The 17,859-nt window shown below is 44.1% G+C and overlaps 1 protein-coding gene across 2 annotated transcripts in view; it reads right to left on the bottom strand.

The window, feature by feature from the left end:
• The window catches only part of FAM171A1 (family with sequence similarity 171 member A1), a 154,218-nt gene extending 137,696 nt beyond the window's left edge, over positions 1–16,522 (bottom strand). For both annotated transcript variants that reach the window (XM_064284885.1, XM_064284884.1), the window contains exon 1: positions 16,244–16,522. In XM_064284885.1, the coding sequence (XP_064140955.1) occupies positions 16,244–16,334 (91 nt within the window). In that variant the 5' untranslated portion in view covers positions 16,335–16,522. The remainder of the gene's footprint in view (positions 1–16,243) is intronic.
• Positions 16,523–17,859: the final 1,337 nt, after the last annotated feature.

The raw sequence follows: 17,859 nt of genomic DNA on the forward strand, positions 1-17,859 counted from the left end.
TAAAGGAGGCTGAGATGCTGTCTCTATTACAGTGATTTAACATTAAGTAAGAACAATACAAATATCATGAATATTTACCATTCAATGAATTTAATAAATCACTGCTCTTTTTATCTAAATAAACTTCACTTCCAGGTTCTCAGAGTCAAAATACAAAAACTCAGTACCACTTTAAACATAGCATTTGATATTGCATAAGCCATTGATTCTGACTCATGGTGACCCCACGTGTTACCAAGCAGAACTGCTCCATAGGTTTTCCTTGGCTATAATCTAAATGACAGCAGATCACCTGACCTTTCTTCTGTGGCTCCTCTGGGTGGATTTGAACCGCCAATCTTTAGTTTAGTAGTTGAGTGCAAACTGCTTGCGCCACCCAGGGACCCAGTTCTACTCTGAAACACACTGGGTCTCCATGAGTCAGAATCAACCCGAGAGAAACTAATGACAACAACAACTGCATAAACTGTCTTATGTTTTTCCTGCATATCTGCCAAAGGCATAGTTCTAAGGTCACAGGTTAAGAAAGGACAAGAAGTCACTGGTCCAGAGTCTGTCTCAAGATCTGTGGAGAAAACACCCTCAGCGGTCTTCATCAAGATCCCTCTCCTTAACAGCCCCACTGGCAAGAAAATCTGCCTCTCAGTTCTCTCTGCCCACTGGAGATGGCGTGATCCATCCTCTACGTTGTGTCAGTGGTCGGCGGATTGAGTCCCCCAAAAATATCCATATCCTAATCCCTGAAAAAGGAGCCCTGGTGGTGCAGTGGTTAAAGCACTCGGCTGCTAACTGAAAAGTTGGCGGTTCAAGCCCACCAGCTGCTCCCGTCACAGAAAGAAGTGGCAGTCCACTTCTGTAAGGTTTATAACCTTGGAAACCCTACATGGCAGCTCTACTCTGTCCTATAGGGTCTTTGACGGCAGTGGGTTTTGGAATCCCTGAAACCTGTGAAGGTATTATGTTAAATGACAAAAGGGACCTCAGAGTTAAGGTGCTTTAGGTTACTGACCTTAAAATAGGGAGATTATCCTAGATTATCTGGGTGGGCACAATCTAATCACTTGATTCTTTAAAAGCTTAACAGTTCCAGAGAACTTTCTCTGGCTGGGTCAGAAAGACACAGCAGAAGGAAAAACCTGAGAGATTCAAAGGGTCAGAAGGACTGGGTACACTGTTGCTGGTTTGGAGATGGGAGGAGAATGTGACAAGGAATACAGGTGGCCCTAAGGAGCTTTCGCTGATAGCCAAGAAAGAAACGAGGACCTCAGTCCTAAATATGCAAGGAACCAAATCTGACCAACAGCCTCAATGTGTTTGGAAATGGATTCTTGCCCACAGCCTCCAAAAAGGTGCACGACCCTGCTGACGCTTTGATTTTGGCTTTGTGAGAGCCTAAACAGAGACCCACCTGAGCCATGCTGGGCCCAAGCTCCTAACCCACTGAAACTGAGATAATAATGGGTGTTGTTTAAGTGCCTAAGTGTGTGGTAATTTGTTAAGGCAGCAATAGAAAACTAAAACGATGACCCTTAAAGCATATGAAGATCCCTAGCAAAGATCTGTATCCTTTTTTCTCTAGACCAAATCATCTCTGAGACTTGATCGTCTTTTACAAACAAGACTTTGAAACCACTCATTTAGCTGCCTTTCTTTAAAAAAACACTCCTGTAGTTCCTCCATCGGCTTAACTCGGCTCACCCATTCTGGAGCTGAGCCTGTGATGACCACCGATGATGAGGTTGATTACAAGCTCCTGCAGGAAGACTGTGTGAACACAGGGCCCAGCACATCCAGCCCAAACAAACAAAAAACCTAACCCATTGCCATCAGGTCAATTCCAACTCACAGTGACCCTATAGGACAGAGTAGAATTGCCCCATAGTGTTTCCAAGGCTTTAAATCTTTACAGAAGCAAACTGCCACATCTTTCTCCCACAGAGCACCTGGTGGGTTTGAACCACTGACCTTTCAGTGTGCAGCCAAGTACTTTAATCACTGCACGACCAGGGCTCCTAGGTCCAGCCCAGGACTCAGCAAATGTCATGGATGGACAAGCATATGGTATGGACAACCATAACAAAGGAAGCCAAGCAACCTAACTTCAAGTTCTTCTTTGAATGCATTCTGGATGTCCAACAGTACTCTTAAATCTGGCATCTAGGTCTAAACACAACCCTTCAAGTATAATCAGACCAGTCATACCTTCTCTAGAAGCCATACATTCATCAAGACAGCGGAAAATCACTCTGGCAGTATTGGTAACTGTTATGGACTGAATTATGTCCCTCCAAAATATGTGTTGGAAAATCAACCCCCTATATCTGGGGATGTCATGTCATGTCATGTCATGCCATGTATCAGTTGCGGACATACAAGTGTAGGTTGGATCCTAAATCTTATCACTTCTGAGTTCTAGAAAGAGCAGCATAGACACAGAGACGAGCACACACATACTGTACTGGGGAAGGCAGATGCCATATGAGTATCTTCGAGAACCAAGGAATGCCTGGGGCTACCAACAAAGAAGGAATCCACACTGACAAGACCCTGATTTGGACTTTGAGCCTCCAGAACTGTGAGAAAATTAAGCTCTATTCTTTAAAGCCACCCACGTGTGGTATTTCTGTTACAGCAACCCTAGGAAACAAGGACAGAAACCAAGTCATGTTTTCAACTCTCTTTACTTGAATAATTTTATAATCACCTAAAAGATCCAAGTCTTTTTTTCCACCGATTTAAAGAAAAAAAAGATTTCATATATTCTATTCTGGTACTTTGTTAGTTTTAACCTATAATTAAAGTCTCCAAGAATTTTTTTTAATCTAAATTTTATAAGCCTCCTTCTGACCTTTATTTCACAAGAAAATGTGATCAATGTCCTCAAGTGAACCATTAATAGAAAAAAATTAAACAAAACAGGGCCAAAGGCTGACGCAAGTTACAAGCACTCTAAGTCTTTCTGGTAGGATAAATTTCCATTAGAAACAGTTGTTGATGATTCTTCACTCCAAGAGGAGGGATTTAAGCTAAAAAAGAAAACAACCACAACCATGCTCTAAACCTGTCAGCGTAAAGAGGAAGAGCGTGAGCCTCATCCATTGAAACAGGGCTACTATTACTGAAATCAGAAGTCTCACTAACCTGGCACATTTCATGGACTGAGGCTAACTTTAGTCAAAGTGTTCAGCGTGTTTAGTTCAGCTCCATCAAAATTACACTTAACGTCTTTCCCGAAATACAAATTCAATAGTTTTTCTATTTACATTTTAACCTCAAAAAAGTAAGTCTAAGCAAATGAGAACATTCAACCGACTTGGAAATAGTTGAGTCTTTCCTTAATATTAATTAAATTCACGATTTTCTATCCCAATGGGGTACATCTTAAAATAAAACCAACAAAATGATAAAATAAAGCAATTGTGCAGAGAGTTAAGGGCTTGACTACTAGCTGAAAAGTTGGTGGTTCGAACTCACTGAGAGGTGCCTCGGAACACAGACAGATCTGCTTCTGAAAGGTCACAGCCTGAAAATCCTATGGAGCCGTTCTACTCTGTACACATGTGGTCACTATAAATTGGAATCAGCTTGATAGAAACTAACACTACTCACTTCCTAGGTATGTTTTCCTAAGACATTTGTTACTGGCCACAATTCCAAAAGATATTGATAGTTCTCATATTTGAGTATGTGTTTACATATTTTATATAAACTTAAGAGTTCAAAATATCTGATGAACATATTAAATTCATAGTTTCCTAGGCTGCTATAACTAAATACTGCAAACTGAGGGGCTTCTATGAAAAGAAATTTATTATCTTGCAGTTCTAGAGGCTAGTAGTCTGAATCCAGGGTATGGGCAAGGCCATATACTCCCTCTGAAGGCTCTAGGGGAAGATCTTTTCTCATCTCTCACAGCTTGTAGTATTACCAGGTATTCCTTGGCTTAGAGGTGCATCTTCACATGGCCATCCTAACGGTCTCTTCTTCTCTTTTATAAGGACACCACTCAGACTAGATTAGAACCCACCCTCCTCCAGTATCACCTCATATTAACTGATAACATTCACAGACCCTCTTTCCAAACAAGGTCACCTTCAGAGGTACCAGGGGTTAGGAGGACTTCAACATATCTTTTGGGGGAACACACTTTAATCCACAACGATCATTTTATCTCCCAATCCAGTTTAAGTAATATGAGAGAGCTTTACCTAATCATTTCTGAAATTATTATTCAGAGTTTCAATTAACACTGGAAATCACTATAGGACCAACGCAGTCCGTTTCATGCTGTAGAAGCTTAAATCTGTGATCACCATAAAGAGCTCTCCTCCCTAACTTACAGCCTTTAGGAGCACTGAGGGGTGTGCTGCATGCTTATGCTCTCTCTGTCCCTGGACAAGTCCTTGAAGTATCTAGAAATAAACATCACAGACAACTGATAGCTTGGATTTTAGTTACACAAATGCTAGTTGGTTTCATCTTACTCAAGGGAAATACTCTTGCCTAACGACATAAAAGATATCTTAGTGATTTAAAAAAAGATATCTTAGTGATAGCCTTCTTTATTAATTTATCTTTCCATATATTTTCCAGCTGGATTGTAAAGTACCAGAAGGTGATGGTGTTGTTAGGTGCCATCAAGTCGATTCTGACTCATAGCAAGCCCATGTGACAAAGCAGAACTGCCCCATAGGATTTCCCAGGCTGTAATTTTTACAGGAGCAGATCACCAGGTCTTTTCTCCTGTGGAGCTGCTGGGTGCACTCAAACTGCCAACCTTTTGGTCAGCAGCCCAGAGCTTAACTATTACATTACCAGGACTCCTATCAGAGAGTTAACCAAAAACTAAACCAGATGCTGCTGAGTTGATTCCAACTCACAGCAACCCTACAGGACAGAGTAGAACTGCCCTGTAGGGTTTCTAAGGCTGCAATCTTTATAGAAGCTGACTGCCTCATTTTTCACCTGTAGAGCTGCTGGTGGATTTGAACTGCTGACCTTTCAGTTAGTAGCCTAGCGCTTAACCACTGCACCATCAGGGCTCCTTACCAGAGGGCAAGAACTTCTAAATAAGCAAGTTTACGCAAAATACATGTCTTCCCACCACCTCTTCAGTCTAATTAGTAGCTAGCATATTGTCTTCATACACTTACCAAAAAAGCCAAACCCACTGCTGTGGAGTTGATCCTGACTCGCAGTGATCTTATGGGACAGAGTAGAACTGCTCCATAGGGTTTCCAAGGCTATAAATCTTTACAAAACTAGACTGCCACATCTTTCTCCCACAGAGTGCCTGGTAGGATCGAACCACTGACCTTTCTGTTAGCTGCCAAGCACTTAACCACTGCACCACTAGGGCTCCTTACAGTAGATACAGTAGATGCTCAATGTTTGGTACTTGATTTCAGGAGCACAAAAGAGTAGCGGAGCAGAAGGCAAAGGGAAGTGAGGATGCACAACAACGATCCAACCCACTGCCACTGAGTCGATTCCTGCATGGATTTTAACTACTGACCTTTCGGTGAGCAGCGGAGCTCTTAACCACTGTGCCACTGGGGCTCCAACAATGATCCAGGGGACAGCAAATGGAATGGTCTGGCTGGAGAAGACAATATAAACTTGTGAAGAACGGGAGATAAAGTTGGAACAGGCACTAACAGAAAGAGGGAAGGTTGCAAGGACCTGACTTGGATTTCACACCTGGGACAACAGGAAGAGAGTGAACATTTTTCTGCAGCGGAGAAACATGAATAAACTGGTGGCTGAAGAGGGACAATGTGGATGAAAGAACAGCCTGAAACCAAAAGAGATAGGCACGTTGCATTCAAGCAAGTACCCTATGAGGGATAAGGTATACATGACAATGCAAACTGAATGAAATCAGTGAATTTTATAATAAAAGACATGAAGACAAGTATTGTGCCTTAACATGAGGCAAAGTTTTCAGCCTTCAAATAACTAAGGGAAGGATTCACTATCCTCCTTCCCTCTGTCCCATGAAGTTTGGATCTCCACAATACTCCCCCAAATCACCAAAACAGCTGCTATTCTAGGATTTGCACAAATTTTACATCCCCCTGCCCCCAAACTCTGGGCTACATTGAACTTAATTATTTTGGTCCCAATGAGATGGAAAGTGCTAGACCAAGAGAGTTCATTCTTCCATTACTCCCTAGTAGGTCCAGTGTCAAGGAGTATCCAGATATTCTCACACTGCTCCTGCCCTCTGCCCAACTGGGGGCTTCTACAATTGTTCAAAGGGTGCTGGACCCCAGAGACCACTGGAGCTCATTTACCTAAGGGAGAGTGTCATGGATTGAATTGTGTCCCCGCAAAATATCTTTCAACTTGGCTAGGTCATGATTCCCAGTATTATATGACTGTCTACCATTTTGTCATCTGATGTGATTTCCCTACGTGTTGTAAATCCTATGACTATGATGTGATGAGTTGAATTGGTGGCAGTTATATTGATGAGATCTACAAGATTAGATAGTGTGCTAAGCCAATCTTTTTTGAAATATAAAGGAGAGAAGTGAGCAGAGAGACAGGGGGAGCTCATATCACCAAGAAAGCAGCACCAGGAGCAGAGTGTGTCCTTTGGATACCGGGTCCCTTCACAGAGAAGCTTCTGATCCAGGGGAAGATTGATGAGAAGGCCGACAGAGTGAAAAAGCCTTCCCCTTGAACTGATGCCCTGAATTTGGACTTTTAGCCCACTTTACTGTGAAGAAATAATTTTTTCTTTGTTAAAGCCATCCACTTCTGATATTTCTGTTATAGCAACGCTAGATGACTAAGACAGATGGAGAAATAAAAAGGGGGAATGCTGAGCCCCTGAAATACCTGGGAGGCCAGTCCAAGTTGGGGGAGGGTCCCTATCTTTTCATTATATAAAGGCACATGGTGACACCAATCACAATTTTCTTTTACCTCATTTAGTCACCAATATATAAAAAAAAAAAAAAAAAAATTTTTTTTTTTTTTAATAGGTTCCAACAAATCTAGAGAAAAGCTTAACAGCAGGCAAAAAAGATTTCTAAAAGTGGCTTTTGGTAGGAGTTTGAAATGCTACCTGCTCTCTTTGCAGATGCGCAGCCCAACTCTGGAAGGGACACAGAGGTCTTGATGTGTCTTGCTTACGAACAAAAGAAAAGTCACAGCCCACTGATCTCATCTAGAAGAAAAATAATTATTTGGTGATGGTGAGGGCTCTCTGTGGTAGCTCCAGATTGGCAGAATTTTGTTAAGTGTTGAATGTAAGGGCTCCACGCACTTCACCAAACTTTGTCCTCAGCAGCTGGTTGCAAATGTGGTCCATGCTGTACCATGACCTGACTTTATGGGCGGGTCTCTTGTGACAGCTCTTGGGGTTAAGGGTCTGTATTAGTTTCCTATTTGCTGCTGTAACAAATTACCACACGCTTAGCGGCTTAAAACAACACAAATTTATTGTCTTACAGTTCTGGAGGCCAGAAGTCTGAAAACAGGCTAAAGTTAAGATGCAGGCAGGGCTGCATTCCTTGTTGAGGCTCTAGGGGAGAATCTGTTTCCTTGCCTTTTGCAGTTTCTAAAGACCACATATATTCCTTGGCTTGTGGCCCCTTCCTCCATCTTCAAAGCTAACAGTACAACACTTTCAAATCTCTCTTGGACTCTTATAAGGACCTGCCTCCCTCTTATAAAAAACCCTGGTGACTATATCAGCCCCACATGGATAAATCATAATAATCTCAAGATCCTTAACTTAATCTGCAAAGTCCCTCCTGCAGGGAAGGTAACATTCACAAATTCCAAGGATCAGGAAGTGGATATCTTTGTTGTTGTTGTTAGCTGTCGTCGAGTTGGCTCCCAACTCATGGCGACCCCATGCACAATGGAAAGAAACACTGCCTAGTCCTGCGCCATCACCATTATCAGTTGCGGATTGGACCTTTGCGATCAACAGGACTTTTGTTGGTTGATTTTTCGGAAATAGAACACCAGGCCTTTCTTCTTAGTGTGTGTTGGTCTGGAAGCTCCGCTGAAATCTGTTCAGCATCATAGCAACACACAAGCCTCCACTGACAGACGAGTTCTGGGGATATCTTGGGGGAAGGCATTAGTCCACCTACTACAGGGTCTGTGCGCTAGAGAGCCATATTACCTCAAATCATTTTACTTCTCTCAGCCTGGGGGACTTCATCTCTAGAAAAAGGAGGATAAAACCAGTGGTGTCACTAGGGTTGGTGTCACCCTGTGTGGTAACTCATGGTGTCACCAACCCATGAACCTCCTCCTGAACCTGACCATACAGAATCCTTAGCAATGCTTTCTGTACTGTTACTCATAAGTCGTAATTCCTGCATATCACTTGTTCTTTTCCTTTAATTATTACTTCAGCCTCAAAAAAGTTAGTGATATAGGTTCACAAATACTAATTACCACAATATTGTAGCTAAAACCCCAGAAAATCAGCCACTGTAAAAACACCGACAGCAACAAAAACAATAGCGCATGCTTGTAGCCCGTGCAGACGAAACCATGGGATTTGAAGTGTTACTGTAGTTGGGTAATAATGGCAGGGCTGACGTGAGTGCATTAGAAGGTTCAAAAGTAAATCGGCATAGAGTTCTGGCTTTGCTGGTGCATCGATACATGTCAACTGGGCTTATGAAAAATGTTTTTGCTGTTACAACAACTATAGAGATGTTATTATAGCAAGTCATTTTGGCGTCACCCTCCTCTGGCAATGTCACCAGATGTGGTCCACACCCCCTGCACCTCCCTAGTGATGCCACTGGGTAAACTTGATCTCTGAAACTTTCTAGATCTAGAATGTGCCATATAAACATATCTCGTTTATTTACTCACTACATGGATCAAAAGGGTGAGACAGCATCTAAGTGGGTCCCAGATTCTGAGTCTAGTTAATAGAGGAGTCAGGAAAGTACACTAGCTTGAAGGAAAAGGGGGAGGTTGGAAGATGAGGAGCTGAAGGTGAACCCAGCACAATGGAGGTGTCCAGTAGCTTGTTGGACATAACGATGCAGAGCTAAGACACAAGAAAACCCAAACCAAGGCACTAGATAAAGGCAAGAAATAGAAAAGCTGAAGTCATCCACGTAGAAAGAGTTACTTACTGGAATCTGTAAGGATCAGTAAATTCTGTACCAGGCAAATGAAAGAAAAAGGAGCAACTGTTTGCAGAGTGAACTTGAATCAGGGAGGAAGAGGAGCTGGCAAAAGAAACAAAGACTGGAACCAGAGGTAGGTGGAAGTCTTTGAAACATGCTTATGGCACTACTTACTCATAGGAGACTTACTATGAAGCCCTTTCTAAAGTGGCTAATTGCCTCAATTTTGCTTATTTACATGTTTGCTTTTGTAAAAACAATGATTTTCCTAATGTAGGGCATGCTGTCGGATTTGTACTGCAAAATTTCTTAAAAAATAATTGGCCTATCTGGAGTGCTGAAGCTTAGTTTTTAAAATACATTCAGTTTCATTTGCTGGGAAGTGAGTACTTCAGCTAAAACTGTGCTCTTCAAAAGTCCTAAGGCTATATGAAATCAAATAAACATGGCCTAGTGATAATTTTTTTTTTAGTGATAATATTTCTCTATAACTTGATCCATCACCCATCTGTCAGTTTGTCAAACTGTGGTGGCTTACATGTTGCTATGATAATGGAAGCTATGCCACCGGTATATCAAATTCCAGCAGGATCACTCATGGTAGACAGGTTTCAGCAGAGCTTCCAGACTAAGGCAGGCTAGGAAGAAAAGCCTGATGATCTTCCAAAAATTAGCCAACAAAAACCTTCTGGATCACAGCAGAATGCTGTCCAATTCACTTGCTTTAGACACTTCATCAGGAAGGATGAATTACTAGAGGAGGACAAAATGTTTGATGGAGTAGAAGGCCAACCAGGGCGTAACTCTTAGCGAGCTGGCACAACAGCTGCAACGACGGACTCAAACATGCTGGTGATTGTAGGACTGGACAATGTTCTGTTCTGTTGTACAAAAGGTCACCATGAGACAGTTGACTCAACGGCAGCTACCTATTTATCTCTGTAACTTAAACTATAATAGCATTTTTGCTGTGTAAAATAATTTCCACTAAACATGTTTCACAAGAAGTGTGCAAGGTAGTTGTGATCATAGGACAAACTCGTCCATCTAGATCCCTAAAATAATTTTAACAAAGAGGAATTTATTCTCTCACAGTCTAGGAGGCTAAAAGTCCGAATTCAGGGTATCAGCTCCAGGAGAAGTCTTTCTCTCTGTCAATGCTAGGGGAAGGCCCCTGTCATCAATCTTGCCCTGGTCTAGCTGCTTATCAGTGTAGGGATCTCAGGTCCAAAGGACGCGTGCTCCTGGCTCTTCTTAGTTGGTGGTAATGAAGTCCCCATGTCTCTCTGCTCACTTCTCTCTTTAGATCTCAAAAGAGACTGATTTAAGACACAACTTAATCTTGTAGATTGAGTCCTGCCTTTTTTTTTTTTCAATCCTGCCTCGTTAATATCATAGAGGTAGAATTTACAACACATAGGAAAATGACATCAGATGACAAAATCGTGGACAATCACACAATACTGGGAATCACGGCCTAGCCACGTTCATGCACATTTTTAGGGGTCATAATTCAATCCGTAACTGTCCCCACTGAGGTTCCAGCTGACAGCCACCATCAATTGGGAAGAGGAAACCTGGGAATCTCGAGTCTATCTATTCCTTGTACGTATTTTCAACCAGTTCACCTACTTTCAACTCCATTGCTCACCCTCAAGGGTAAGGCCTTAAGACTGAGTAGGCAGAGTATGATCTAGTAAGAATGCATATATACAAAGCTTAATTCTTACTATCACCAGAAAGGAGAAATATCTTTATAACCCTATCTAGTTCTAAGAGGTAGTGGTTTGTAGTGAAAACCCTGGACTTGTCATGAAAAGGCATGAATTTAATTTCTAGCTCAGTACTAGTAACGTAACATTCAGCAGGTCACTTAATTTCTCTGATTCTCAGTTTCCTCATCTGTAAAATGGGCATAATAATAGCCACCCTCCTTACTTCACAGAATTACTCTAAAGATCAAAGAAGATAATGGGTGAGAAAGCATTTTTTTATTTTAAGTAAAAGACTACTCAAATGTGAGATTTATTCAGCGCCTACTACTTGTATTAGCCACAAAGATTTACACAAGAAGCAGAAGGCACAAATCTTGTTCTTTATATTCTTGGTGATACGCCACAGTTTGCTTTCACAAACATTTACTTGAACACATCTTCTGAGCCTAGCACTGTACCAGATGCTTGAAGACCTCCTTATAAGTCAGATCCCTTTTCTTCAGCTATAAAGCATGGACAAAATGTTTTGCCATTAGACAATTATCCTTTAAAAACAGTACTATGAAAACCAGGCCAAGTTGCTACGAAATTATCAGATACCAGTGCTAGCCGACTTTCTCCGGGTGTTATTTGGGGCATTCCGTTTCTGAGCAAAGTGTAGATCCCTAAAATAATTCTTATCCAACTTTTCCTTCAATACACAGTATTATACATGTATATTGTCTTACACATGTAGGTGACTTCCACATGCTTTTTAAGTAATTACCATTTACTAAATTAGTCTCTATTAACAATACTGTATTATGAACAGTATTATTAACAATACAGTTAGGTTTATAGAAGTATCAGTAATTTGTTCAAAATAAAGTGATGACTGAAACTTTCAAAGTACTGTGTGTACTTTAGGCAGAACTCTTTGCAATATTGTCTTTCTTTTGGTAAAGGTTTTAAGCTCATAAATGCTTTTAAAGAAAAATTACAAATAGGATAAGAAAATAATTCATAAAGTCATTTCAAAGACTTTGCCAGAAACTCCCTAGACATTGCTATTGATTTCACATTGAGCTCTCACACCTGGGTTGCAATGAAGCCCAGGGGCCTTTACAAGTTCAAGACCTACAATTTCCCAGGATACGAGTCCATGAGTTTTATTTAGATGTTATGTGCTTAATATAATGTCAACATAAGTTATGCTTCTTGGATGATCCTCCTAATATTTTACACAGCTTCACAGTCTTTCAACTGATCAGAAAAACCAAACCCATTGCTCTGAAGTCAATTCAACTCATAGAGGCCCTATAGGACAAAGGAGAACTGCCCCAACAGGGCTTTCAAGGCTGCAATCTTTATGGATGCAGACTGCCACATCTTTCTCCTGTGGAGCCACTGGTGGGTTCAAACCACAGACCTTTTGGTTAGCAGCTGGGCACCTTAACCACTGCACTGCCAGGGCTCCTTTCAACTAATCGCAGAGGGCTAATAACTGAAATATGAGTTTGGCAAGGAATAGACCTCTTGGAAAGGAGAAATTCGCTGCAACAATTCACCTCAAATGTTATGACAGGCCGTAGCTTTTGTGAAATGAACAAAAGGTTAGTACATCATTGCAGAATATTTTGATATTAAATAGTCAGCAGCAAAATGAAGATCATACAATAGGAGTCTGGGCATGGAGTCTTTTAACCTAGCTCTGACCCCTTCCTTTTGGCACATAAATACTGAGCTGGGCTTCCAAAGTACCTCCCCATAGAACACATCTGCACAGCTTACTGCTCTGCAAGGAGGGCCCCCCTCTTTCAAGGCACTTCAATGCACGGTTTAAGATGTGGAGCTCACAAAACTCAAATATTAGTAGAAAGTCAAAATTAGTTAATACATTTGAATAAAAGTTTCTGTACAATTCCAAAAAAGAAAAAAAAAAGAAATACTTTAAACATTTCAGAGCAAGTTTTAATATACAGAATGTAATTAGACAAAATATTTAATAAAAACATGCAATCATATTCTAAAGCTAGTTCAAATTCATGATTATCAAAGCAGAGCCTTACTGGGACAACTTACTGTTGCATTTCAAATTGCTTTGCAGATTCAAAGCAGCTACAGTAAAAAGAGACCCTGAAGCCAAACATTAAATTTTGCCTTAAATATATAGTTTCCTCAGAAGATGTAATAAAGACCCATTTAATAAAGAAGGTGTCATTTAGTCCCAGGAATCTAGTTGGAATACTACAATATATGATTTCTATTTTTTTTATGGCATAGTGGTTAAGTGCTACAGCTGCTAACCAAAGGGTTAGCAGTTTGAATCCACTAGGCTCTCCTTGAAGACTCTATGGGGTTAGTTCTGCTCTGTCCTATAGGGTCGCTATGAGTCGGAATCGACTCGACGGCACTGGGTTTGGTTTTAGGTTTTTAAGTTTTTCCTGAGTAATTCCCAAACCTTGGTGATGCACAATGTCTGTGCGCACACAACACATGATTTAAGTAACGGTTTCTACCATAAAAGCAAAATTCTTAGAAATGAGGTTTCAGAGAATGTCAACATTGAACATTTCTTCTTAAAATGCAAGCCAGTGATGGTGATCACAGTTTATACTTTATGTAACAGCATAGTGTATGTATTAGATGTCTTACAGTGTATGTAAGACACTATGGCACCAATAGTTTGCTCTTGGCTACTAACCTCAAGGTTTGCGGTTCAAAATCACCCAGTGGCACTGCAAAAAGAAAGGCCTGGCAATCTGTTTCCCAAAGATTCCAGCCGAGAAAGCCCCGTGGAGCAGATGCACTCTATATCGCCTGGGGTTGGCATCAGTCAGAATTGACTCCATCACAATGAGTTTGGTTTTGGTTTTTATATAGTGTGGTATAAGTTATTAGATGTCTTCAACCCTTCGCTCACTTAACATGATCGGAGCACCAACAATGTGCAAAGCAATCTACAAAGAGTTGTGGAAAATGCAAAGTTAAATCACTTGCAGCGTTTGTCTTCATTCTGTACAAGGTCCAAAAGAGTAGAGAGGAATGAGTTAAATAACTATAAGATAGAGAGCGGTGAGTATCAAGGTGGTTTGAAAAGCTCAGTGGATTGAAAGCATTCTTCGATCTTCGAATGTCAAAGGAGAAATTCTCCATTCCCTTAAAAGTGGTACTAGCTTAAAATCTGGATGCCATGTAGTGAGACCCTAACTGCTAATACAGCTCCTGTGCTCAGCTCTTTAAGAAGCCATCCTTGCTGTAAATGAAAAATCAAGGAAGTAATCCAGGGGGTACGAAATATTCCAAGACACTTGATCTTCCATTGAAACCAATCCATATACTAAGATACTCCTCATTGCTGTTGTTACTTGCCTTTGAGTCGATTCTGACTCATGGTGACCCTATATGAGCACAGTAGGACTTACTTCTGAAGTGTCTCTAGATGGATTCGAACCACCAACCTTCGCATAAGTAGTCCAGTATTTAACCATCTGCACCACCCAAGGACTCCCAAGAAACTCCTAGCCGTGGCCTAAGTACCCTCACAGCTTGCCCATTTCTCATCCACTTCACAGAATTTCCACTTCTGAGAGTTTAGTCACCTGATCTGATTTTTAGCAACAAGAGTTCTGCAAAATGTGATCTTAGACCTCAACCTAGTAGGTTTTCTATGATTCTTTGTTTTTTAATTGAAGCTATTTCTTCCCCTACTTTATAAGTGAATGAACTTAATTTTTCTATATATTGCTGTTTCAAGTGCAAAGCAAAAAAATCAACTTATTCCTTGGGATGAATGGTCTTGTTTAAGTGCAAATATCATACTTACTAAAATAGGTGAAATCAAAGTGGGTATTAAGAGGCTCCGATTCAACACAGATGATCTAATGTCCTAAACATTTGTTTCCTACATGAAGCGATATATGGGTCTTTTTGTACTTGGTCAACGTCCTCCCTTCCATAGTACACAGTACTAAGTTTATATGCAATTCACAGTGGTCATTTTATACCAGAGCTGTAGAAGAATGCCTGCAAATGATACGCAAGTGATGGATCTGAAAACCTTTAACTCAAAATGTAGGTAACAAACTAAACCCGGCAGATTATCAGCAGAACCTCCCCTCTCTGTCACAACACCAGAGGGTCGAAATCCAGGCTTCTCCGTGCCCAGGCACCCGGCGCTCTGAATACTGTCATAGTGACAAGGTTTGGCTCCAGAAAAGGGAGTTAGACAGCATCCAAGCAATTAAGGGCTGGGATGGAGCGCTCCTCGCTCTTTCGGTTTGCAGGGCAGACTTTACAGGACATAGACTGTTCTCAAAGGAAAGACCACAAGCAAGGATCTCTGGGGTCCACAGGGCTGCAGGGAAACTCCCTAAGGCAGCCCAAGCGAAAGAACCGATAGACCCGAGAGACCCCCGGCAGCGGTACCGTGGTGAAGGCAGATACTCATCTGCAGCGGCTCCGTCACCCTTGAGAAAAGGCAGGCACCAGAGAAGCACAAGATTCTGTCCTCACGAGAGCGTGCAAAGGAAGCCTCGGGGCTTCCCCAAAATAAATCCTGATTTTAAAAACAAAAGACAGTCGTGGTCTTTCTCAGGGACAGCCACGTTCCTCCCAAGGCTGGAAAGTGATTTGCAGAGGCCAAAGATTAGACAAAAGGCATGAGCTGGCGACATACAGACCTGAAAATAATTTTTTTTTTTTTTTTTTTAAACTGATCAGGGCCTCCCACTTCCAATTCTTTCTCCCCTTCCGGGAATAATTCCGGGACCACTGGCAAATCCTTCAGGTCCGGAAAAGACGTCGAGTAGGGAGGGGGGAAAGACCCCGAAACTTTCCCAAACTGCGGCAGGCTGGTGGTGGGCAGCAGCCACGGACCTCGGGGCCAGCGTCTCACCCGAGCGGTCCCGGGGCGCAGGGGACACCCCTGGGGCGGTGGCTGCCCCCTCGCCCAACCCGCCACAACAAAAGGGCTAAGCACAGCCTTCGGGCTCCGGCTTCCTGGATCCGAGCCCGGAGCGGCGAGCGGGCGGAGGCGACCCTTTGGTGGCCCCTCTCGCCGGGGCTCAGGCGATGGAGCCGCGTGTCCCTGTCACGGCATAAAGGGCCATCGGATGCATCCAAACAAGCCACCAGAAGCAGTAACCACAGCTGGTGCCACCCCCCTCCGTAGCCCCCAGTCCATCGGGAGCATCTGCCCCGGGCACCTCGGCGTCCCCGGCGGCGCCGCCCCCTCCAGAGCGCGGCGAGGGGGCTGCAGGCCCGGAGGCTGCGGCTGCGGCTCCGGCGGCCGCCGACACAATGCGGCCGAGACCCTCCCCCGCCAGGGCGGCCGCCGCCGCCGCCTCCTCTGCGGCAGGCCCCTCGCCGACACAAAGCCCGTCGGCCCCGGCCCTCGCTCCAGCCGGGTCCCCGCCGCCGCCGCCCACCGACCTTGGGCGCTGGGCTCCCGCAGCGTTTTGGTCACCGCCTTCCAGACGTTGCAGCCCAGCAAGCAGAGCAGGAGCGCCGCGGACCTGCTCATCTCCGCGCCGCAGGGACCGGGGCTGGCGAGGCGCGGCCCCTCGGCTCGGGCTCGGGCTGCCGCAGGCGCGGACGACGAGGACCAGGAGCGGCGCGTCAGGGGCGGCCGGGCGCCGCGCCTCCCTCCATGTTGCCTGCTCCGCTCGCGCCGGGCCCGCCGCCGGATTGGACGCGCCCCCGCCCGGCGCCGCGCCGGGCTCCGCAGCCCACTGCCGCTCCCTCCTCCGCACACCCTGGTGGGTTTCCCTGAAGAGCGGCGGCTGCGGCTCCACCAACTATTTAACCCCTTCCTGCCCCGCCCGCTCGCGGCGCCAGGCCCCGGACCCGTGGTGCCACCTGCCGGCCGCGGCGCCGCGGGGAGGCGCGGAGGAGGGGGCCGCGCGGCCAGGCAGCCCCCGCGCCCCGCCTGCGAGAAGCCGCCACGACGCCCCTTCATTCCCGCCCCGCGCGCCCCACGCTCCGCCTCGCCCCTGACAAGCGCGTCAGAGCCTCCCGGTCCCTGTTATTTCTGAGAGCACTGAGAGCCACCTCTGGCACCGAGTCAGCTCCAGCCCCCCGCAGCCCTGGAGAAAAAACCCTGCTTTCCGGGCGGAGACCCTCACACCTGGTTAACTAAGGGTCTCCAGGCATTTGTGCCTGAAGGTTGTGACGTCCCTCGAGTTCCCCAGTATAACGCGATCCTGAAGCTATTCATGTCACAACCCAGGAATATTCCCCAGGGTGGATTCGGCACCCTACGTTAAAATTGAGCAGAAAGAATTCCTAAACCTGCATAAAGTGTAGTAGGCCCCCAGTACACAAATGGTGACAGGTGAACATCTCCAGGTTGAATTGGGCTTGGGTATTTCTAGGGTAGGGTAGGGAGGTAATTGAAATTTATTGAGGGTATAGCTACTTTATTTTACATTTTTGTTTTATCTTCTCAGTATATGCTCTATATTCTCCTCTATAGCCCCATTTACAGAGGAGAATATGGAGCCTGAGGAGGGTTAAAAAGAGCCTCAGTGGCTCAGTGGTTAAGCGATTGGCTGCTAACCCACTATTGGTTCTGCTGGTAAAAGACCTGGTAATCTGCTCCTGTAAAAATTAACCCATTGCTCTCCAGTTGATTCTGACTCATAGCGACCCTGTAGGACAAAACAGAACTGCCCCATAGAGTTTCCAAGGCTGTAATCTTTGTGGACGCAGATTTCCCCAACATCTTTCTCCTGCAGAGCCGCTGGTGGGCTCGAACACTAGGAGTGCTTAACCACTGTACCACCAGGGCTCCTTTCATAAAGATGACTGCCTAGAAAACCCTGTGGGATCCTCTACTCCGTCACATGGGGTGGCTGTAAGTCGGGAATTGACTTGATGGCACCTAACAACAACAAGAAGGAGGATTAAGGAATATGTAGAAAAGCACAGAGCTTGTCAGCCCCAGAGCCAGGGTTCTAATAAAACCATCCATCTGGCTCTAGAGTTGAACTTCTTTACAGAAACCTCCAGGCTTCCCTTAAGCTAGGGCCGCCTGCCTGTTCTCCTGT

Source organism: Loxodonta africana, chromosome 4 (genome assembly GCF_030014295.1).
Source record: "Loxodonta africana isolate mLoxAfr1 chromosome 4, mLoxAfr1.hap2, whole genome shotgun sequence".
Lineage (NCBI taxonomy): Eukaryota > Metazoa > Chordata > Mammalia > Proboscidea > Elephantidae > Loxodonta > Loxodonta africana.